The 26289-nt window shown below is 36.2% G+C and overlaps 1 protein-coding gene across 5 annotated transcripts in view; it reads left to right on the top strand.

The window, feature by feature from the left end:
- The first annotated feature begins 3958 nt into the window (after positions 1-3958).
- Positions 3959-26289, top strand: part of LOC115209905 (la-related protein 4) — a 64871-nt gene continuing 42540 nt past the window's right edge. For 2 of the 5 annotated variants that reach the window (XM_029778541.2, XM_029778508.2), the window contains exons 1-2: positions 3959-4203; positions 12066-12163. In XM_029778541.2, coding sequence (XP_029634401.1) covers positions 12107-12163 — 57 coding nt within the window. In that variant the 5' untranslated portion in view covers positions 3959-4203; positions 12066-12106. Of the gene's footprint in view, positions 4204-5301; positions 5407-8047; positions 8313-12065; positions 12164-26289 lie in introns of those variants that run through there. The other 3 variants (XM_036505534.1, XM_036505537.1, XM_029778517.2) reach the window with 3 other exon arrangements.

Raw genomic sequence — 26289 nt, 5'->3', positions numbered from 1 at the left:
CAAATCAGCAAAACACACTGATACAATAAACACCAGGCTTAAAAATAAATCAGCACTGAGGTGGATTCATTTGACTAAAAGTGGGGCTCCAGCATGGCCATAGTCCAATAACTGAAAGCAGTATTTCTTTTATTCATTAGTCATTTGACTGTGGCCATGCTGAAGCACCACCTTAATGGATCTTAGTCAAATAAATCAACCCCTAACTTATTCTTTGCAAGCTTAGTACTTATTCTGTCTCTTTTGCCGAACCGCATCGGTTGTCAAGCGATGTGGGGAGACAAATACAGACACAAACACACATATATATGACGGGCTTCTTTCAGTTTCTGTCAACCAAATCCACTCACAGGGGTTTTTGGTCAGCTCAAGGTTATAGTAAAAACACTTGCCGAAGGTGTTATGCAGTGGGACTGGACCCGGACCCAAGCTTCTTACCACACAGCCACGCCTGTATGCATATATATACACACACAAATATATATGTGTGTGATTTTGTTTGCCCACCATCACTGCTTGACAACCGGTGTTGATTTGTTTACGTTCCCATATCTTAGCGGTGCGGTTCGGCAAAAAGAGAATGATCAAATAAGTACCAAACTTAAAAAAAAAAAAAAAAGTACTGGGGTAGATTCGTCTAATGACTGAAACAAGTAAAAGTATTATATGTATAGTAGCTGGCCCCGTGCCATCAAAGATGACGGCTAATTGTAGTATTTTATATAAAAATATGGATGGTAATTCAAATTAATACACTTGTCAATGTTATCTAGTGGCTGTCAGTTTGTCATTGAAAGAACGCTAATTCTCACATACAAGCATTCACATACTTTCCTTGTACACTCACAGAGTTGAAGCGCTGTTTGATTTTTCTTTTCAGCGTTCCTACTTCCATTGCACACACACATACACACAAACATTCACATACCTCCCTTTTACATACACACATATACTAACACAGCGTTAAAACGTTCCCACCACTAGTTTACCATTAACCCTTCCTTTCTCATCCATATGAAGTCACGGAGAAAGACATAAGAGTATTATTATAATAGATGTGTATGCGCGTGCGTGTTTGTATCTTAATCTGGACATCATGTGTCAGTCATGGCGAAATATTACCATACCTGGAAGCAAGTTTGGTTTGTCGCCAGGACGGGCCTCCAGCCGAAGAAAATCTGCTTCAACGAATTCAGTCTGACCCATACAAGCATAGAAGAATGGACTTTAAAATGATGCCGACCGATTGAAAGTGACTGTGCTTTACCAGTAAGATACCTGGTGTAAACCATACGTTTTATTGTCCAATTATCATATATATATATATATATCGTCGGCATCATTTTAATGTCCACTTTTCTATGTATGGGTCAGATGGAATTCGTTGAAAGAGATTCTCGTCGGCTGGAGGCCCGCCCTGGCGACAAACCACACCTGCTTCCATGTATGGCAATATTTCCCCTTAATTGTGTCCCTGAGTTCATTTTCCACTAAGCTCCACTTTGCTTCCCTCTTCTCTTCCAAGGTCGATAAAATACGTAGCGACTAAAAACTTTTGGAAGTGTGCTCCTCCATGACCGCAATATAATTTCTGAAACCTGAAAACGAATAAGATTGATCTTTCATTTTCTATTTATTTATTTATAGTAGTAACAGATAATTCTAACAAGCGTTGAATCACAAACCTTAAGGGAGTAGTGTAGTCAATGAAATTCACCGTTTTATTTAACTGGTACTTATGTTATCGATCTGGGAAAAAGGCAAAGAAAATCATAAAGGGACCGCATATCTAGCATTTTATAAAAACGTAGCTATACGAAGGAAAGAAAATACTAAAGTTAGAAAATTTGTAAGGTTTCCCCAATTTTGCACATTTTCAATCTTACGAAGCTGAAATCCTTATTAAGTTGATATTTAATGCTAAGTTTCGATTTTTTTTCTCTCTTTAAAGCATCCCAGATGTGAATGGAATTGTAATTGAGGACTTCTTACTGGCAAGGTTTTTCATAGTCTTTTTTTTTTTAAGCAAGATTTAAAGAGGGCCTTGCAGGGGGATTAACAAATATTTTCCAAAACGTGGCTCAAAATGAATTAGAAGATTCTTGAGTCTTTATAATGTTCCCAAAAGTTGAGGGGTAAGTACACAAACGGGACAGCTGGATTAAATAGCTGTTATTCATTCCGATCCTTCCATTGGATGTTAAACCTTTCGGATATGTCATTTCTTCTCGGGTAGCAATTCCCAAGCATTTTTGCACCACAGACCGATTTCATGCAAGACCATTTCCCCACGGTCGGGGGGGATCACGCACATAAAACACAGTAAAGTGTATAATATATATAATTTAATTATAACATGTACTAGTTTCAAATTTTGGCACAAACCCAGCAATTTCGGGGGCAGGAGACAAGTCGATTACATCGACCCAGTGTTAAAACTGGTATTTAATTTATCGAACACGAACGGATGAAAGGCGAAATCGACCTTGGAGGTATTTGAACTCGTCCGGCGTGCTAACGATTCTACCAGCTCTTCCCTTTCATTTCAGCAGCCTAAACTCCTAAGTAAACGACCTTTGATCAAATACATTCCAGCGAAGACCATCCCTTTTTATTTTCAGGTATTTAAACTATGACAAAAATGATTGGATTTATACATTATTATTTTTAAATAAGTTAGTGTAAAAATTAGTCGACTGCTATTTCTAACGGGTGACGAACGTGAACTGAGAAGACCTTATTGGACAAGTGAAGGACAGTTTGAGAAATGATTACATGATGACTTAGTTTCATGTTCTACAAGAGCGCATGAGCAAATCTGAATTGACACTAATAATAATGCTATCATTAGTCTTACGAATTTTCTAGAAACAATAAAGCAAAAAAAAAAAAAGTGATTTACTTGTAACATTAGAAAAAAAATTGTTCTCAAAACTTTTACAAAGAATCAATCATTTCTTTAATAAACCAGTAGTTCATTGCAGACATTTACTTTAATTGTAAAAATCTGAGAAAAACATTAAAATAGAGATGTCTTTTTTTTTTACTATTAATTTTTGTAAGCCAACACGTGAAAAAAATGAGGTTATCAAATGTTGTTCCCTTATGACCTCTGCTGTGTCACATTCATCAGTGATCCGGTGTCATGGAATAAAAGGATAGCTAGTGAAAATATGGTTAGATAAAAAAAAAATCATATATGTAACTTTTTAAAAATATTCTTACATTTTATCTATCCTTAAATGGAGACAATAGGTAATTCTATTCACGTGTGTTTATGTATGTGAAGAAAACAGTGTATAGAGAGCGTGAGACAGAGAAAATATATACGAGATAAAGTAAATATGAAAGAGAGAATGCATGCGTAAAGTAAATCACTGTATAAGACAACTGCATTATCAAAGATACAGAATTATAATTCGATGACCTATGGTATTATAATTAAACAAATATAAAACGTAGCATCCGACGATAGTTAAGTAAGAGTTAAGGGACTCGACTTGTTCTTATGCACGAAATAAACGTAGAAATGGCGATGTACAATAGTTACTTATGTAGCAGCGTGGTGTGTGATAAAATAAGTTTGACAGTAAAATAAAAAAAAAACTAAACCGCATGACACTTCGATTTCACTGATAGATAATGTCAAAGATATGTTTTAGACATCAAGGTAGTAGTAACAGAGGACGACAACAGCAACATTTTGCTATAGCACCGAAAAGCTCGGGAGTTACCCCTACCTTGGCAGGGAGTCCCGGGGCGTTATGCGTCACTTGAACAACAACTCCGCACAAAATAACTATAACTTTACCCATTTATTAGCAAGAAAAAAGTCCCTTAAAAATATGCTCGCAATTAAAAATAATTAAAATGAAAATTAACATCGTTAAATTATTTAGGAAATAAATTATTAAATCTGACGTGGTTTCTACTCTTGTTTGTTAGAGATATGAAAATAACATTGAAGACTGGTGATGGCCCCTTAGTTACTGAACTAGACGTGCATATCACATGTGACGACAGAGATTCAAGGTTACACAGAACCTGGATTTAGAAGTCCTTTATTTCGCCTGAAGGTGCTTCCTTAAAAAAATTTCGCGAAGCACGCGTTGTTTAACCTGACCTAAGAATTAATTGCTGGCCTTCAAATTATTCTTTTAGCTCCTACTTTGGAAAAAAAGGCGAAAAAAAATCTTCGTATCGGTAAGTGTTTCAGCTTCTTAGTTCCAAGTGTGGTTATGGCAGAGCGATTTGAGATCTGAGGGATCAGTTCTAAATACAATTATAATCAGCAAATTGAATATTTGTATCAATATGTACCTAAACAGATCATCCGTACATTAAAATTTCTATTCCTGTTATATCTATATTAATGTTCGTTAACATTGTTCTGAAATGACTTACGCCTTGTTCTTGATATTGGGGAGCACTGTCACGTGTAAGTTCGCATGTCCACCCTTGTTTTAAGCCCTTTTTTTTTTTAGGTAAGAGGGGATTCTTTTTTTTTTTTCCTTGTAGCATGCAAAAATACCCTCAACGAAATTTTACCTTCTTGTGGTTTTCCGTAGCACATCGAATTATTCCTCTCAGAAAATATTCAAAATATTTTTTATAGATATATATATTTTATGACCTATGCTTAGAATCGCATCTAAATTAAAATAAGAGTGTTTTCTTTGAAATGTAAATTTGTTTTCATTTTCCCTTGTTGCTATTAAATATATATAGTCCTTGTACATTGGTCATCTTAATGCTGAAATTATATGCAGTATAAGTGAGTGAGTACAATTTTTTAACAAGAGACAGTGTAGTCCTGTTTAACCGGCACATGGTTCACTGTAGAAATATGCATTAACAATTGCCGTTATGTTTATTGATATCGAGATAATTTTACCGAAATCATATTCATAATAATAATTATTTTCATTCATATTTTGTTAAAGTACAAATAAAAGATATTTTTACATCATCAATCTCCCCCCTCTTAAAAAAAGTCCTGTTAAAATAAATGTAAATCTGCATAATGATGGAAGCATAATTTAGTTGCGTATTTATCGGTACATTTTCATAACAGCATCTTAATTTATTATTACGATGTTTATAAAGGCTTTCTCTTAAAATAGAAACCTCATCAATGTTGAAATTGAAGTTTTAAGGCACATTAATCTGTAGCACTAAAAAGTGTCGGTTTAGTTAAAACTGTAGTAGTAGTAGCTGATCAAGATGGCGGCTTCCTTCCCGGCGCGAGTGGGAGGAAGGGGAGGTCAGTTCCTCTCAGTTACTACTACCTTATTTGCTCAACCTCCCACTACATATCTTCTCTCCTCCCTCTACTTCTGACCGTTTCAGCCGACAACGTCGTGCTTTTTTCCTTTTGCAAACCTCTCTTTACCTCTTCGAACGCACGTAAGTAAAACTAACTTATATGCAGGCTTGTGCTTTCTCTCATTTCATCTCAGTAAAGTTAATTATTGTTTTTATTTGTATTTACTATGGTAGCACACTTGATAATCACACTTATTACTCAAGCAAGCCCAGACATCTTTCATAATTGCAGCATCAGCCTCGAGTTGGATATTTGATCTTCTTTCATAAAATAACTCGAATTTTCTTTTCGTTTTATTCTTCATAATTTATTTATTATGTCCAAATGTTCGTACTATAATAAATTTAGCGCAGAATATTGCTCTATAAACATACATGCATTATCACCGTGAACTTCTCGGTCCTTATGCTCCGGGAACCACGAAATTAGTGTATACATGCCACACAATGTAACTACCTACTCTGTTAAATCTTTTGTAATGTAACGTTCCTCTTGCCGAATGTTTCTCTATATTTTCACTTTTAATTATGGCCGACGAAACTTGGAGCAATATTTTCTTCTCCCTACATTTCTTCAAATGATCCTCCACTTTTCAACCATATTGTACGTACATACACATAGGAACAGACATGATCTTAACACCACCTAGTACTGCAAAGATAAAAGGAGTGAGAGAGGGATAAATTATCTGGAAATGTTTTACTGTTAGTAAATTTCCAGCTTGAAAAATGTGCTATTTAGATTCTTAATTATACGTTACTAATTAGTATATATGCTGGTCAATAGACACAGTATGTTTCCGACCTACGTTATTACAACTGCCACCATCATTACCAAATGTCGTCTCAGTAGCTTTTAACAGCTGAGATTTCTCTAGAACTAAATGTTTAGCATCTTTAATTAGTCAAGAGGCTATCAGAAACAACAGTTTAATTTGTCAACTACAAGTTCATTTCTCGTGATTGTTAAAATCAGTTTGCGTATCAAGTTAAAACATTGTGCAGTATTGTTTAGTAGCCATATTGTTGTACGACAGATTTTTTCAGGAATTAATTTAGTTTCAATTCAATCATTTGTTGTGAATTCTTTATGAATTTATAAATCTCCTTCCGCATATTTTGAAAGTAACAACCTACGATATTGTATTAAATCTGTGTGCTTCTTAATGTAACCACTAAGCTTCCGTACCTTAGGCATCCATACTGTTTTCATTTATATTTTACAGGCGAATGACTCATTGTTCCTAATGACTACTGTTTACGTAAATTTTCAGAGTTGAAAATTACAATCTTAGTTCATTACACGACAGACTAAGAAGTTGTAAAATATTTGACTTGGTGAAACAAAATTGCTTTGTGTCAATTATATTCTACACTAGTTGTTCAGCCCCAGGTCATCTTGACTGATGTGGAACATTATCAAAATCTTCGTTATCACTCCGTCTATCTCTGGGGCATTGCATATCTAGGATTACGTTATCAAATATATCCTTCCATTTTCAGTACGAATGAGATTTGGCTGTTGTTTCTAGTAGGTTGAGTGACCATGTAAAAGAGGCTCTAACGTTGGTTGTTTTACTACACGTGTGGAGTTGAATATCTTTATGCTTCTTATTTGACAGGGCATGACTATTTGATAATTCAGTTATTTTATTGGGGTATTTATAAAATATACAAATAATATTAGACTGTTATGTTTATTTTTCTAGAACAGTTGTTAATTTAGTACATTTATTAATATTGTCCGATGCTTTGTTGTAGTAGTTCGAAACATACTTTCAAATTATCTCCCCTAGAAATAAATTAAAAAAAAGGATAAAGTTTAGCTATTATCTTTAAACTGAAAGAAAAATCTTTAATTGTATGTAAAATGATTCCTTGTTATAGAATGTTTGTCGAATAAATCAGTTTAAAAAAAAAGTTAAAAGGAATAACATGATGTAACTAAATTAGTATAAATGAACTGTCTTTTGGTTTATAAATACCTGAGTCTAAAATAGTAACGGGTTTGCATTATTTTATTCTATTGATGGGTTTATGTGTCTGCAAAGTTAGAAGCCTGGTTTTTCTTTTTTAGGCGAACGCCTTGCAGATTAAACAATATTATTGGTCCCTATTTTCAATTAAAATTACGAGCTTGTGTAAGTGATGTCTTACGGAGTGAATGACATCATGGTCGATCGGTTTAAACGTATGATCGGGAGTTGATATCGTTTGAGCTATTAGGATTCTTAAATGTGATATGTTTTTTTTTGTAGTGACTAATTGGTATTTAGGATATGCATTGACTTAGTTTAAATATGTTTAAAACTCTATTTTCTTAAGAAAGATCTAAACTCTAGAAGGAAAATCAATAAGTATTCATTCAAGATTGGAAAATATTTTTAGGTAATCGGTTTTCAAGTAAACTCTAGAATGTTTTACTAATTGATCTGTCTGTCCCAAATTTTACTTTCGTAATTCTGATAGCATGCAATAAATTATTTGAAATTCTAAAATCGGATGCTATTTTAAAGGAGTTTATAAAATACTTTACACATTTCCTATATTCTAAATTTATTATATATCAAAACTACATTCTTATTTTAACTGACTTGTAAACAATTTGAAGCCCATGTTAAACATGTCTCTGGAGTGTATGGAATTTTTGGCTCTGTTGATTTGTTAATGTTTGTTTTACTATGTTCAACTAAAATAAGTAAAATTTTTTTATAATTTATAGTTTCCCTCATTCCATGCACAGAGATCTGAAATAAACATTATCATATTAGTATGTACTGTTCTGGAAAAGTCTTCAGCTTGGCATTAGGAAGGGCATCAGGCCATAAAAATTCTGTCAAAGCTGACTCTGGAGCTTGATGTAGTCCTATGGCTCGCCAGCTCCTGTCAAGTCGTCCAACTCATGCCAGCATGGAAAACTGACGTTAATTGATGGCCGTAGTGATACCCAGAGAATTCTGACAATGGTAATGAACAAATCTTTTATGGTTGATGCTCTCAAACAGGGATCCAATGCTGGTTATGAGATTAATTTGCTAATCTGGCAAATAGAGAAACTGGATGACTATGTAATCATAATTGGAATAGATGGAAGCTTTGTGCTTACAAAAGAGGAAATAGGCCATCAGATCAAACAAATTGAAGTCATTGATGTTTTTTGATAACTTTGTAAATCAGTAAGGCTAATTACTTTTAACCATAACGTTTGAAAATATAAATTATTTTGAAAAGCATTTTACAGTGTTATAAAATATGAATTGATAGAGTAATTTGTCACATGAATAAAAGAAAAAAATAATCTGAAAACATGCATTAATGTTAGATTAATGTAAGTTAAGGTTCCATAGTTGTAATTCTTATATTGCAACTTAATGATTGACTGAGATCCAGGAAGGTGGGATTGAACCATGTCTAAGTGGGGTCAGGACTGATTTAGTTTTAGGTCCAGTCATGTCTTTTCCTTCTTCAAACATAGTGTGTCTAGGGCTGTGTTTGTTATCCTATACACACCACCTTTTTCATTGATCTATATTAGTGTTTCGCAGGAAAGATGTTTAAGGGTGGATGGAGTGCAGGAAAGTTTTAGGTAGAAGGTAAACAAACTGATTGACCAAAACATGGTGGCAAGAGAATGAAAACTCTAGATTAGTATCTTTTAGCAGATGCAATGAATGGATGCAAGACGGGATTTCTTTGTTTTTGGTGGGTATTTGGAATGAATTGTCATTCATAAGGAGGATTAGACTTAGAATGAAATAATGGCCAGATGTTCTTCAATTCTATTATTAATCACATAGGGTGTTTTCTAAACTAAATCTATACACAGTTTTGACAACTACTTTTATGAAATGATTTATTTCTGTGTGTATTTTTTTTATGCTGGCGTAAGTTGGACATTTTACCAACTGTGTGCCAGTTTTTAAAGGTGGATGTCCTCACCAAAGATTTTTACAATGTAAACTGGGTGCATTTTAATCTGTTAATGTTATCCGTTCTTATTTGGAGTCTCCTATTATCATTGCGACTTGTGTGACCTCTCCTATGTGGTTGTTACCTTAAAAAATGTCACTATCATTTTAGTACAAGTACAGCCAACAATATTTTACAAGTTGTGATCTCATCTGTAAACTATTAGCTGTGTCAAGTAAAAGGCTAGAATAGGGATTACTTGTACTTGATTGATTTATAGGATCACAGCCTTTAAATCTTGATTTTTGCGTATGTTTGATTTAAACCCTGAATATGAAACTTGCTTTGTGTAAGTTCATGAAGGAACAGATTTAATATCTCAGGTGTTCAGAATCACAATTCTTGAGTTCTCAAACATGATTGAATAGTTATAGCAAAGCTAAGTAAATAAATCTGGATACAACACACTGGTCCAGTGGCAGTATATTTTGTACTTTAATTAGATGCTTGTTTTTAATGGCCTTCCTGATCAGAGCTGACAAATGAACTTGTTTTGCAGTCATTATAAATTCTTATTTTCATTCAGTTAGTTCATGATTTTTGGCTAATATATATTCAGAATAGCTTATCACAAATGTTTACTGCTGGGACATATATCTGATACCACTTCTAAGAAATTCTTTTTGGCTGTACAATAAATTTTTCTGATAACTCTTCAGCTTGTCTCAAGCTTGTTTTTTGCACAATAATAATATCAGTAATTTTAGATCTTTTTGCAAATATGCACTTGGTTGTGGTGGTGTAATCTTTATTAGTAACTGTATCCTTGATATTTTTGTTCTGACATTGTGATTTCTGGTTCTACTTTGCTCCATGGAATTACCTCCAGTAAGCTGATTTTTTTTCCTCCTCCTGTTAGACCATAAAAAATATTGCTTGTTTAACTCCTTGGCCAGATATTGATGTTTGGCCATCAAACAAGCTGCATTGCAAAACCACTGTTAAAAGTGATATTTCACTGGCTTGACCATGCTTTCGGAAACTTTTATTATACTGTTTATTTGATTTTGTTTGATGTTATCACTAGTAGATAATTGTAGGCTAGATGAAGGTTATCAAGACAAGTCTTGTACTGATTTCCAGTTCAAATAATATATCCATTGGTCTTCGAATGATTGGACTTTTCTAACCTAGCTAGTTGTTATTGTTTAAAATGTAAACCCAACTAAAATTTATTGTGCAAGGCAATTTTGGTTGCACATTTAGTGTCCTCAATTTTTACCTTCAGACTTCGTTTAATAACATGATTGATTTTTTTTTTTTTAAATACAAGTGAACAACTTGGGCTGAGAACAAACACATGACAACTACCTGAAACATCATGATCCTATTGCATTTAATGCCAATCCTGATGATTTCAACTCCGCGTGCATTAATAGATTTGTGGTGAATCTGAAAGTGTTAGACAAAAATGTTAAAACCAATCTAAATTCACCAAACTTTTGTCTGCGTCTGAATTCCATCCTTAATTTTTCTTTGAACTTTTAGCATTTTGTATGTAAGTATGCATAAGAATTGATGCTAGAACAATCAAGAAACCAAAATATCCTGTTTATGACATTGCTTAACCCTTTAGCATTCAGATTACTCTGTCAAATATAATTCTTATATTGTCACATTGTTTTGAATTAATCATGCATTATCTTGTAGCTTCAAGATTTTGATGATGTGAGAGGTAGGATCGGGCTGGTTCCAAATCAATTTGTGGTTGCATTGGGCTTAAAATTTTCAAAAATTCAAAGGTACAGAAATCTAGTTTTAGGAATTGTGGGCAAAACTGTTTCCAATCTGTGTACTGAATTTCTTTTTGTATTAGTGACCTCACTAATGCTGGTGTCACATAAATTATACTCGGGAAAGTGGTTGGCATTAGGAAGGGCATCCAGTTGTAGAAACTATGCCAAAGCAGACAGTTTGGTGCTGTTGTATGGTTTGCTAGATCCTACTGAACTCCTGCATGGAATGTTAAATGATAATGATGGCTGTAAAAATACATTACAAAATCTTATGTTAGTTTTAACATTGTCATATATTTATAAACAATACTTTCATAAATTTAGGTAACTTTATCAGTGAAGCAGTCTATCTTATCAGTTCCTGTTGTATCTTTGCATTGCTAAACTGGTAATTATCAGTATATATAATGACATACAGTAAACAATCTTCACTTTTGGTCTATAATGCATAGTGGTAATGAATAAAACTAAGTTTAATGTATGTAGAAGCCAAGTCTTTCATTGACAAATCTATTGTCTTTACAATATAGTTTGATTATTTTTTAACATGAAGTTAGGATGAGAAAATGCTTTACAAATAATTTTTTCATTATCTCTGTTTATTCTTTTTATAATTGTCAGTGGGAGAAATCATGGCAAAGGCATTCAAACTCAACATTGAAGTGTGATGTTTGCTTAATATATATTCTATTTGTAGTGCAGCAAGTTTATAAAGTATTAAAGTCTTCCTAACAGACTGACTGGGTTCATATTTGTAATGCAGTATGTCAGCAATGTGTATTTTAGATACATTATCAATGTTGGTAGAGGTGCCAAAATAGTTAATTTTAGGGAACATTAATCAACTTTTTGTACAAAATGAAAAACTAGGAAATATTTACTTGTTACACAAACTCAAATGTTGGGATTGATTCTAAAATGTTTTACGACCTTCCCCTCTAATATGTATTATTGATTTTTTTCTTTGAAATACAGTTTTAGGGTTAAAAAACATAATTAGGGTATACTATATGTAGTTTTTCTTTTTATTGCTAGTTGGTTCTGACAGTGCCGGAGCCTGTGGCTCAGCTGGCCTGATGACGTCTGACCGAGGAAATAGTGGTGGAGCTGAGCTGCAACTTGCACCATCTTCGGTAAGTTGAAATTCTTTCAATTCATGTACTCCTTTATTGGTTTTCATTATTGAACTGTAGTCATGCTAGTGGACCACCTTCAAGGGTGGTATTCTAGCATGACTACATTGATTATAGTTTAATCCAGCCTTCCGTGACTGATACTTGTTTCTATTGACATGGAAGACTGTCAAAATTGCTTGGGAAAATTGAGGGTCATCTGAGTTTTCTGTATTGAAAATATTAAATTTTTAATGTACAGTGGATTCAAATAAAATTATTTGTCAATTTCAAATATGCTATTGTTTAACCTACTGGTTAACTGAAAACACCAAAATAATCCGTCTTTCTGATGTCAAAATGTTATAACTGATGGATACAATTAATACTTGGTGTCAACAAGTTTCAGCTGTAATTAAGAGGGTTTCAGGAGAGAATTAACAGGATTCATTTATGAATGAGTTGTAAATGTCAATGTTTAACATTTCATAGGTGTATATTATATATTGCATATAAAGGAAGGACAGCTCCCTCAAAGTACTTTCAGTCTTTGATTTGAGACCTAGCCCAAATGCTTATGAGAGTGATGAACCTTGCTGAAGGCACCCCAGTACCAAATGGGGATATTAGATTGATGACATATTAAGTCTACTACCCAAGAATATAAATGGTTACCAGAACACATTTCCACACAGATTATGTGTACCAAATTCCTGTTGCAAAGCTTTAGTTGAACCAAATCTGTGGTGGAAGACACTTGCTCAAAGTGCCTTGCTATGGGATTGAATCTATTTGTATGGTTGTGAAGTGAGCTTCTTAACTATACATCTATTATACAGCATGCGTAATATTTTTTATTATAAATAACCCAACTTTTTATTACATGTGAAATGTTATAAATGGGTCTAAAGTATTACCACAATGCCTGGTAATATAATGGAGTTTTCTTTGTTTTTTAGGCTTTGTATTTTCATGAATTGTCTGTTGGGTTGTCCTTTCTCGTATTAGCTATTCATATGTGAATTAATTCAACAAGCTTCATGCATATCACATTTGATAAGCTGAATAACTCAAAAGTAACAGTCAGACATGATTTACATGGTTGAAAAGAAGTTTAACACTAATTGAACTTCAACAGATCTTCACAATTAGTCTCTATCTGGATATGTGGGCTTTCACTTTCTTGTTAGCATGGAATAAAGAGTATTATATGGAAGTGTAGTGTACGCAAAAAGAAAAATAAAGTTATTTTAATTTATAATTTTCTTACAGCAGTCTGATTGTCCATGGTTGGGCTTCTTGTTAAAAAATACATTTGAAGGCTTTCTAGGATGTGGAAAGTTAATCATGTTGTTACATATGCCAACTATTATTATAGTATCTGTAATGGCTACCACATTAACTGTTTTAAATACTCTCCCACAATGGTCACACTTGTTGGGTAGTCTTTTCTCCATACAGCATCTCGCTACTTGTTAGGTCTGTTGTCATTACCCCTGTAGGGTTAAGTTTCTGGAGATTATCTTTAACCATATCTACTTTGGTTTTCCGTTTGGGTGGGTTGGTTCCTTTCATTTTGGAACACTTAACCAATTGTCATCCTCCCTGTCCATATTTACAGTTTTCTTTTGTTGCGAGCAAAGCTCCCTGATCTTTTGTCTCTTGAACTGTTTCTCATCTACTCTCTCTTTCTAATCAATCATGTTTATAAATCCTTCTGTTGCTTTAATAATTTGGTCCATCAACTTTTTGGCTCATCAACCTGTTTCTTGTAGAGTATCTAGCAGTTTGTAATCTATGCCAGTCATTTGGTATGATACCTCACCACTACTTGATTCACTATGTGACTGATTAGCACATCTTATTTGGCAAGATAATTGTGACTAATATTTCTGATGGTCCAGCTGCTTTCCTTGCCATCATTTCTTTAATACATTCAACTAAATAGCTGTCAGCTTCATTAACTGGTATCTCGCTTGAATCTACATGTATAGTCCATCTCCCTTCCATGCATTCTTGTTCAGCACCCTCTTAAAATATTTCCAAGTCCCTTAACACGAGGGTAAGTGCCACATTAATCATTTCATACAATTCTCCACAATTTCTTGACACACACTAACACACTGCTTTGTAGTCGGGGACACTTTGTTGCAGAGCATTGGTAAATTTTTCTCTTTTAACTTCGCTATGTGCTATGTATACCAGATGTCCATCTATGAAAGATTTCTTTAGCTTATACACCTTCCTCTTTCAGATTGTCTTGATTTTCTAGGTCTGTTTAGCTCTGAGGTTATGCTAGTAATGTTAACTAGTACATCCTTCACAAAGGATGTTTGCTGACTGTTGAGGTATTCTCATACATGGCCAGTTAGTTCTACTGTTACTATGTGCAATACTTATCATCGGTCCTTGTTTCCTTATGAATATCAAGGAAATTTGTCTTCAGACTTCACTTGATTACATGATCAGGTGGCTTGCCTATGAGGAATCTGGCCAAGCATCTCTTCAGTTGTGTACACAGCACACAAATATCAACACAATTATATCTTTTCTTCACTGTCCATATCTACCTATCATCATACCACCATTGTTGCTGGTAACCTTGAAATTTCAGACTTGAAGGGAAGGGATTTTTCAGAAGCATGTAGGTTGATGTCTGTTTCCTACTCGTAAAAGAAAAGAGTTGATACAATTGTTTGTGTACTGTCACGGTATTTTCACACATAGCCTGGTGTTTCTACTGTTACCATGTGCAACACTAACTTTTGCATCAGCCCTTTTAATGCAATTAGAATTGTTTCATTATATTTGTGACTTGTGATTTCGACATGGATTTATAGGTATGTTCTATCATCACTTTAGATTGATGCATTTCATGTCACTAAAAAGACAGTCCTTATATTTCTCTGCATTTGTTATCTCTTGGAAAGGTTTGTGGATTCCTCATCTCTCTAGTTACAGCAATTCCCAGTTAGTAAACTATTGGGCTTGTTTGGATTGCCCAACTAAACAAGCTACTTTCACTATGGCCTCAGGGTCACCCTTCTGTTGGGTGAGGCACAGGTTTATCAGGTAGCCCTCATATCTTGAAACTCTCTTGCAGCAGGTGTGGAGAGTGCTTAGTATGATGCTGATCCCATGGTACAAGGCAGAAAGAGACATTAATTTTGAGTTACAGAGTAAGAGGACAGGTGTTTACCAAGCTAATTAATTACACTAATGAACTAATTGGGATAGGATATCTGTCAGTCCATCTACAATCTTCAAAAATGAGTTTGATAGTTCTCTTCGATTTTTATCAGTTTTATGAAGGCTAAATTTCTCCTGTAAACTAAAATTTCATAATTTACATTTGATATAAAGTTCATGCTTTTATGTATACTCAGAATGAGCACTTGAGTATGCTGGAAAGTAGTCTTAATCTTGTTTATCTTACCAATATTTTCGCTTTTGTTAAGGTTTTCTATGAGGCTTTTGCCTCCACATTTTGAATATCATTTCAAATTCAGTGATTGAACTTATGTCATCAGGATACTGGAGCTCAATGGACCTGTGGTGGTCAGCTTCTGGCCTGAAGAATTGTTATCAGCAGGAGAGATCTAACAACTGAATCCTGATGGACACCTACCTCCATGTTGAATTTGTCATTAAATTTGTTGCTTACAGCATCACTTCACTACCATGCTTGGCTCTGAGAAACCATTTATGACTAATTTTCTCAGCAGTGACTACCTGGCTATACAGAATGTAGTAACCAGTCAGAAGCCTTCACCTAGATGTTCCACTTAGTTAAGTAGAGGCAGGGCTGATAGGATGTCTGCTTGTGACTAGACAGACAGCTAAAGCAGTTAACATACGCATGGTTCATGCTACGTGCTTGTGAGAGAGGGCTATGGTTGGTTGTGTATATTACTATGCAGCTTAAAACATCTATGTATATATATACACACACACATATGATCATGCATGTATGAATATTACATAAATATTTTATGTCCATTTTCTGTACTTATATGGTTATCACAGCATGTCTTTTTTTCGGTGCCTTTACTCCCCTTAGACTGGCACTCGTATCATTTCGGTTTTGTTTCTACACCTGGATGCCTTTCCTATATCTCGCTCTCTAGAGTGTATGGGACACATTCTCTCATGGTAACAGTACTAAAAGTGTTAAGTAGGATTTTAAGGACCTCATAGCTCTAGATATATAACTGTATTTGAATATACACCCATACACAGTTGCCACGGTGTGGTAAGATGCTTGCTTTCCAACCACATGGTTCTGGTAAATGTCTTCAACTATAGCCTTGAGCTGACCAAAGTGTTGAAAGTGGATTTGATAGGCAGAAACTGGAAGAAGCTCATCTTATCTATATTTGTCTCCCTCTGCCCTGCTCACTATTGCTGCTTTCTCCCCACCCCATCTTTATACCTAGGTTTTTGCCAGTCACTGCAATTCCCACTCCTTACTCACACCTTGGCAATACCTGACTGCATATATTATGACCTTCATATTTTGAGGGCATACCATAGCAAGTGTGACCGTTTATCTATCTTCTTTAATCTACAATCACATCAATGCTTTGATCTAAAGTGGTTGGCATTTGGGAGGGTATCCAGCCAAAACCGACCTTGTTTGTGCTAGTGCCACGTAAAAAAACACTGAGTCCACTCTGCGGAATGGTCAGTGTTAGGACATCCAGCTGTAAAGACCCTGCCAAAAGAGATACAGTAGCCTGGGGTTGTGTTCTACCTGGCTGGCTCCTGTGAACCATCCTACTTATGCATGCATGGAAGGCAGATGTTAATTATGATGATATATGTCTTTGTCCCATTCCACCACTGTACAACCAGTGTTGGCATTTTTAAGTCCTTGTCACTGAGTGGTTTGACGAAAACGACGGACAGGATTAGGTACAAGGCTTTAAAATAAAAAGTACTGGGATTGATTGATTCAAAATTTCATGACAGTGCCTTTGCATGGTCACAGTCTAATGACTGAAACAAGTAAAAGATAAAAGATATGTATATTTATAAATGATTGGATGTTTGTGTGTGTGTGCACACACGCATATATATTTGTGCATATGTATGCCCATGTATATACATGCGTGTGTGAATAAATGTGTGAATGTGTGTGTGCATATAAATATATATATATCAAGCTTTGGTATTATGTAGATTAATATATATAATTTTAGCTTGTTAAAATGCCTTCCAATTTAGATGGTTGGTGTTTGTGCACACACGCATGCTTACATATTGTTTTTGTGTCCACTTTTCTATGCTTGAAAGGAATTTGTAGAAGACACCTGTCCAAGATGTTATACATTGAGATGGAACAAGCAAGCTTGTAATTGGGAAGTAAACTTATTAACCACACACCCATAATTTGTGTATGTGTATCATCCATCATCCTTTCCATACTTGCGTGGATTAGTTGGAATTCGGGGCAGATTTTTTTTGTGGTTGGATGCCCTCCCTGTTTCTAGTCTTTCAAAACAACAAACAGTCCAGATGTAGTTATGATTTTGGCGTGAATTTATTGGCCTATCCTATCATCTCTACTTTATACATGCATTTCATGTCACTACATTGCTTCCTGTATTTGTTGTCTCATGGAAGTATTATTGGGGTCCTCATTTCTCTAGTTAGAGCAATTCCCAGTTTGAAAACTATTGATCTTGTATGGATTGCCTAACAAACTACACAGGCTACTTTCACTATGGCTATAGGGTTACCTCTTTGTTGGGTGAAGTGCAAGTTTAACTGGTAGTCCTCATCTTGAAGCTCTCTTGCAACAGGTGTGGAGAATGTTTAGTATGAGGTAAATGGCAATGTTAGTATTGAGTTACAAAGAGGGCTGGTGCTTGACAAGCTAATTAATTACACTAATGGTTAGCTTGTTTCCTTTCCTATTGCTAACCCTCCCCTGCTTCTAGTTTATAAAAATAATAGCCCAGATGTAGTTGCATCTGGACAGCCGCTTTACCATGTTGGTGCTGCTCACTGTTCAATAGGTGAGAGGATGTCATCAATTTAACGTCCACTTTGTCATGATTGCATGGGTTAAACAGGGTTTATTGAAACATATTTTCTATAATTGGATACCCTTCCTGTTGATAACTCTCACCTGTTTCGCAAATAAGTCAGTATCTCATGGCCAGGCATGTCAAGACAAGACACAGACATAAGCACACCCATACACACATGATGAGCTTCATTTTTCTTCTATCAAATCCACTCAAGGCTTTGGTCAGTTCAGGGCTATAGTAAAAAACATTTGCCCATGGTGTCACAGTGGGACCGAACCTGAAAGCATGAGGTTAGGAAGCAAACTTCTTGGCCACAGACACCTGTACCTTATGTATGTACATATGTGGACAAATGCATATAATTGACAATTAGATATCAGTCTCACACTTACCTCATTGGTGTACCTCTCCCTCAATTCTTTCCCCACTTGCTATAGCCAGTCTTATATATTTCAAATCCTTTCTCCCTCGCTACTTTCTAATCTTCCTTTCTGAGTTATTTCTATCTATTTCACTTTACAGTCTCTCTATACTGATATTTCCCATCAACATACCCCACCCTTATTCATGACTCACTACACTCGTTTCTAGAATGGTCTCTAACCACCTGTCTCTTTTCGCCTTGTCTTTTGAGAGTTTGCTCTGGCAGCTTATCTTCATCTGTCTTTCTGGCTACTGCCACCCTTGTATAATGTGTGGGAGCTTTGTATCTTCTGTATAGCATGACACTGTGCAAGTCCAGATGTCATACTTTAACTTCTCAGCATCTGGCATAAAGCCTGCCTCCCTCGTCTCAAATACATGTCCTCCCACTCCCTCAGTTGTACAGGCCTTTCTCTTGACTTGGTGACCTGAATAGTGCCAGTAGTAGGAGAAAGGTACCTTGTACACACTAAAATGTGGTTGGCATAGAAGTGGAATTAAGTGCAGTCCTGCCACTTGCTGGATCTTGTCAAACTATCCAACCCATGCCGGCATGGAATACAGATGTCAAATATACATGTGTCTGTGTGTATATATGTATGTATGTACACCTATAATGTGGGCACAAACATGGCTGTTTTAGATATTTGTTGCAAATCTGTACAGTTCCAAGTTTTGTCCCGCTGTGCATTATCTTGGATAGATTTTTCCAGGCCCACTAATGGATTGTGTGAATTAGGTAGAAAGACTGCAAGAAGATAGCTATATACATGAATCACACCAGTCAATTTTGACAAAGAATATCATCTTGCTTGAAATATCAAAATTTGTTCAAAGCTGGCTGCATGATATATACCTTCATCTTGGAGATTAAAAATTTTCTTATTTGAAACATAGGTAAGGTTTGGCAACAAGAAAAGCATTCAGTTGTAAAATTCTAGCTCCAGCAACTCCCCTGTCCAATCCATGGTAGCACATTTATGATGGTCATCTAACAAATAAGCACATGAACATGTATATATATGGAGGCAATGTGGCTGATGCCAGTGTCACATAACTGGTGCTCATGCTGGTGGTGCATAAAAAGCACATTTCGAGCATTGGGCCTCATGGAGGCAGTGACAAATTACTGAGACCTTTAGCAATATGCTGTACTTGAGAAGACCCATGAAGCCAAGTGAAATCGTAATTGTGGGAGATACTGGTGTCAGGCACCTGTGTTGGTGGCACATAAAAACATCCAGCCATAGAAACTATGCCAAATCAGACTGGTGTCTGGTGCAACCCCTCAACATACCGGCCCTGGTCAGTGTCCAATCCATACATGGACAACAGACATTAAATGATGATGATGACATTCATACATGTGTGCGTGTGTTTGTATACACACAAACATATCTAACATACATTACATGGATGTATGTATATATTTGTTGTTTTCCTGAGGTATATTAGCAGTATCAATTTTATATCTGGTTTTCTGTTACTAACACTTAGCTGTTTTCCCCCCACCCAAGAAAAGGGATTTCCAGTCTACTTCAAAAGCACAGAGCTACCACACAATTTGTTGATGGGAGCATGTTAAAAAAATGACAATCTGTATCTTGCATAACATTCATATTGGTGTGTATTTGTGTGTGTATGTGTGCGGTGAATAAAATTGTCTCAATTACGCAAAAATGGAAATAACAGTGACATAGTTTTAAGTTATTTTTACCAAAATTACATAAATATCTTGAAATACTAGAGTAAATTTATTCAGTAAAACCATCATTGGCTTCAAACCACGGCCTCCAGATGACTTCGGAATCTCTTGCAATTCTTCTGGACAGTCTCTTTTAAGTTGGTGATTGCTGCCATAATCCCTTGGTGTTACAAAGAGTTTTGTTGGTCTCTCGCTCAACTGTGCCCCACACATAATCAAGGGGGTTGCAGTCTGGGGAGTTAGGCCAGATGTTAGGAGTGATGTGGTGCAAGAAATTGTCTGACAGCCATGACTGGGTTCTCCTGCTTGTGCGGCATGGATGCAGAGTCCAACAGCCACCTTCTTGACCCAGGGTAGCACTACCTCCAGGCAATTGATGTAGGCCTCCATGTCTGAGGCCATATGGGAAGATGAATGAATGCATAACATCGCCATCACTAGTGATCATTCCAAACATGATGTTAACTGGATGTTTGATTTTTTTCGTCATTCTTGTTACATGTTTTTGGGACACAGCAAGCCAACAGTTGTGTTCACCATCTGATCCTCTGGCAGAATTTTTTTGTCTGAGAAAAACCAAAGCATGTTCAGTTGGAGGGGATGCTTGAATTTGTCCAAAAGCTTTGTAGCATGGTCTTTCCTCTTGTCCTTGATGGCTTTGGATAAAAATTGGCCCTTTCTCATTTTGTATGAGGAATACCAGATGTCTTCATGCACTACCTGCCTGATAAAATCTGTCACTTCCATGTCCCTGGCAATGGACTTGATTAACTTGGAGGGATTGTTGTCAATCATGGCTTGGATCCCACCAACAAATTCAGTTCTTTTATCAGAATGATCAGAGCGAGTTTTCTGAGTTGCTGTACCTTCGTAATCACCATTAAACTCATCCTACTCTTTCTGAATCCTCTGCACTGTTCTCAGATTGACATCCAAATACTCTGAAATGTTTGCATTGGAGCTTCTGGCATGAATGCCGAGCAGTACAGCACGTTGCTTCCAAATTTCTGGTAGAGTGGATTGCATCATGGTGCTGTTTTTCTTACAGACTGTGCCCAACTGACCCTACTATACTGTGTAATCAATAAAATCAAAAGCAATGCGCAAAATTAAAAATATAAAATGATAATTTACTTATCACACCCTGTATAATGTCAACTTCTCTACACCTTCATGGAGTCAAACAGTATTCATTGAGGGTAATTTTCTATGACTTCCTGTCACCAGCCCATACCTGCTTTTAAGCAAGATATTTACCAATCATGGGACATCGCTTTCAAAGAAGACTGGTAATGAATGATACTACTTGTATGATAGTGATACTTGTTTACAACTATCAACTGTCAAAACGGGAATACAAGTACACACTTATGCATTTATATATGCACACATACACAAATGTTTGCCATTAGACTGGCCATGCTTGGACACCATCTTGAACGTTAGTTGAATGAGTCGACCCCAGTCCTTTTTTTTAAGCTTGGTACTTATTCTATTGGTCTTGTTTGCCAAACTGCTAAGTAATGGGGATGTATACACACCAACATGAGACAGACACAAACACAGCTATATGTATACAGTGGGCATTTTTCAGTTTCTGTCTACTAAATTCACTCACAAGACTTTGGTTAGCCTGAGGTTATAGTAGAAGACGCTCCACCAAGGTGTTATGCAGTGGGACTAAATCTGGAAATAAATTTGATTCCAAATCACCTGATTTTTTTTTTATTATGTTGCACTGTATAGCTTGATTGACAGGTATCTATCTATAACTCTAGGCCAACCAAATTCTGTGAATGGATTTGATAGAAGAAAACAAAAAGAAACCAGTAATGCATGTTTGTGTGTCATTGTCTTGACATCACGTGATGGTTATAAGCAAGCATCATCATCATGCAAATGTTTCCAATCTTCCTTGCAGGCATGTTTGTCTATCAGTTAATATTACCCAGAACCTAGTGGAGTCCTCTGGCTTGTCTGTTCTTGTCAAATCATCCAACCCATAACATTATGAAAAAGGGACATTATATGATGATGATGGAATCAGCTGACTATTTGCAACCGAAAGAGCATCCAAGCACAAAATAAATCTGTCAGAATTGTTTGATCCATGCATACATAGAAAAGAGGACATTAGCATTATTTATATATATATATATATATATATATATATATATATATATATATACATATATATATATATATCATCATCATCATCATCGTTTAATGTCCGTTTTCCATGCTAGCATGGGTTGGACGGTTCAACTGAGGTCTGGGAAGCCAGAAGGCTGCGCCAGGCCCAGTCTGATCTGGCAGTGTTTGAGTGTATACACATTCACAGCTCAGTGCTACAATAGAAGACACTCGCTCAAAGTCCTGTAGAATGCAACCCAACCCAAATTCAATTTGAGAAATGAAATTCACTATACAACCATGTCTGCATCTCTTTTAACGTCCGTTTTCCATGCTGACATGGGTTGGACAGTTTGACTGGTGTCTGGGAAGCAGGAGGCTGCACCAGGCTCCAGTCTGATATGGCAACGTTTTTATAGCTGGATGCCCTTCCTAATGCTAACCACTCAGTGTAGTGGGTACTTTTTTACATGCCATCGACACAAGGGCCAGAGGGGGCTGGCATCGACTATGATCGGATGGCGCTATATATATATAAAATAAAATACAAAATGGGACAACTAGGTGATACAAAAAGGGACAACATACACACACAAACACTCATATAGATACATGCATATGTATATATATTTGCTTGTATAGGCCAAAGGGAAGTCGAGGCAGATTTTTAACAGTATGCCCTACCCATCACCAACTTGTTTACAAACAAGGTAATATTTACATGGGCCATAGATGCAGAGGATACATGAAGACTAAAAAGAAATGAAGTTAGCATGTTCTGCTGGATGTGCAGTGTCAGTGTGCATGTACTACAAGGTGCAAATGTGTTGAGAAAAATTGAGTACAAGGCATGGGATGTGTGCAAGAGTGAAGACTGTGCAGTGATGGTTATATGATGTGTATGGATGAGGACAGCTTCATAAAGAAGTGCTGATCATTAAATGTAGATGAACCTATAGCAGAATTTGGTGTGGGACAAAGTACTGAATGTTGAGCCTCATGGACATGATAAAGACCCAGAATTGATTAGCAATTCTTTGTGCGTTAGGAGGCCAATCAATGAATGCAAAAATGAGATCTTAAAAGCATGCTCCTGCATCCAGTCTGTCAGGCCTTCCCCATGCCTCGTCTTTATAACATGTATCTCCCCATCACTCTTTTAATTATGGCAGTATTCACTTTACTTCTGTAATTATATGACAGCAGTACTGCACATATGTCATCCTGTTTTGTGCTACCAGTTATCCCTCTCCTTGGAACCACTTTCCCTTGTTACCCATCCCACATTCTCAATATCATACCTTTCCTGTTTATCTGCCACTGGACACTCCCTTTCCTCTCAACTTGGGATTATGCCTGCCATACCTTGTGCTTAACATCTCTTCACTGTCTAATATCTATCATTCTCAGCACTCATATATGCAGTTGATGCCCCTCCCCCTTGTTACTATATCCACTTCTATGTTCCTCTGACCATCATATTTGTTACCATCTCTCTCTCCCCTTACACCTTTTGTGTTTTTGTACTGCCACCTCCTCTCTCTCCCTTTCATTTTTTTCACTTTCCTCTCACTCATATACATCTTTGATCATGCATCTACTCCTGTTTAACTATTGACTGTGTTACTTCTATTCCAACTTTCCTTTTGTACACATGCTAACTTAGCCATATGTGCACTCACCCCGTCACCCCCATCTTTTTCTTTCCTTTCAGCTGAGGTAACCATGTATCTTTTCTACATAACGACATGCTGCTGTCCCACTGTAATTTAGTTTCTTACATGACAGAACTACTTCCTCTCTACTGCACCATCCACTCACTTGAGGTGGGTAAGTTGCTTGGTGACCTAACACTGGTGCCACAAGAAAAGCACCCAATACTCCTTAACCCTTTAGTATTTAAACCAGCCATGTCAGACCCAAATATTTTGTTTTCTGTTCAGATTGGCCAGATTTTGGTCTCTAACATCTCTACATGGTCATTCTAAAAATGAACACATCACCGAAATCTCAAAGCTTCAAGATAATGCATGATTAATTAAAAACAATGTAAATGAAGATTGCGCTTGACAGAATAATCTGAATGCTAAATGGTTAAAGTGCCTGGTGTTAGTACAGCCAGCTATAGAAATTATGTCAGTTCAGAAATTAGGACATCATGTAGTCTTATGGCTCATCAGATCCTGTTGAACTGTCCTGCCCATGCAATTGGGAAAGAAAGATGTCAAAATGATCCCCTTTACACATACAACATGCTTCTTTCAGTTTGCTTCTACCACATTCACTTACAAGGTTTTGATTGGTGCATGTCTGTACTAAACAGTTGCTCAAGGTGCCACACAGTGGGATGAAACCTGGATATGTGTAAGAGTGTACATGCACACACATACATATGTATATACACATATACCTTTGCCCACTACTCAATAAGTCTACCCCTACATATCTCTCACCACTATCTCTATCACTGTTGTCCTACCCACTTCTGCTAATCCTTAGCTAGTTTAACCCTTTCGTTACCAAGTTGGCTGAAACCGGCTCTGGCTCTGTAATATAAATATCTTGTTTTCATAAGTTTTTAATTAAAACCTTCCACCAAACCTTAGTCACAATTACTGTTCCTCACACTAGCTTAATGATAACTAAGTTATTTTACAAAATTCTTTGTTATATCTAAAATAATTGAGAGAAACAGAGCTTCTCAAAATAAATACAGTAACGAAAGGGTTAATTTACTGCTGCTCTCCATCCTTTCTGTCCTGCTACTTATTGCCTTTCTTTCTTGGGCTACTTGTTTCTTTCACTGCCACCCCAAACTGATACTCACCTTTGACTACACCTATACCTTTATTCACCATCCATTACATTCACATCTCTGATCAGCTGTCAACTTTCCCATCCACTCTTTCCTATCCCCGGTCTATATTCTCTCTTATGCTTACCTTATATCTTGGGTATACCCTAAATTGTCACCACCATCTTTTTAAATCTCTTTTTCCAGCTACTCCCACTTGTCCTTATATAATGCTGAGTAGCTATGTATCTCTTCTACTGCAAGATAGCTGTCCCTCTATAACACTTTAGCTTCTTAACATCTATCATACAACTACCCCCCCTCTTTACTACACTCTCTCTTTGTCTTGCTGTTAATGGGTGACTTCATTATACTCTGTACAGTTTAAGTGGTTAGTATTAGAGTGTGAATCCAGCCTGAGAGACCGTGCCTAAGCAGACATTGGAGTTCAAGATAGTCCTCCAGCTCATTGGATGCTACTGAAACATTCAACCAATGCCAGATGGGTGTTAAATAATGATGATAATATGCATATTTGTATATGCAAATATGTAAGTGTATAGATATGTATGTACATATACATTTGTATGTATATGTTTGTAATGACCATTTTAATTACCACCTTGTTTGTGGGTCAGACAATTCATCGAAAACTTTCTACACTCAGATGTCCTTCCTGTGCCAACCCTCATTTGTTAGCATGCAAGATCCCGTTACCACATTAGGTGGTCAGACGTTTTACATGAGAGCATGGAAACAAACATTGCTTGTATGATTGATGGTTGTTTGCAGCAATCACGTCAAGACAAGGAAAAGATACATGCACATATATTCACAGGACTTTGGTTGGCTTGGCATCTTTGGTGTCTCCACTAGAAGATACAAGAGGTGCCAAGCAGTGGGACAGAACCCACAAACCCTACTTCTTAACCACACACATGTATATATATACTCATATGTCTTTGTGTGTGTAGCTGTGATGTGGTTCAAACATTTGTTTCTTTTATCATGCAGTTCCACTGCATGGCACTTGTGTAAATATCTTGTATTATATCAA

The sequence above is a fragment of the Octopus sinensis genome, linkage group LG1, assembly GCF_006345805.1.
Source record: "Octopus sinensis linkage group LG1, ASM634580v1, whole genome shotgun sequence".
Classification (NCBI taxonomy): Eukaryota; Metazoa; Mollusca; class Cephalopoda; order Octopoda; family Octopodidae; genus Octopus; species Octopus sinensis.
The sequence above is the reverse complement of the archived record's forward strand: the minus strand, read 5'-3'. Positions and strand labels throughout refer to the sequence as shown.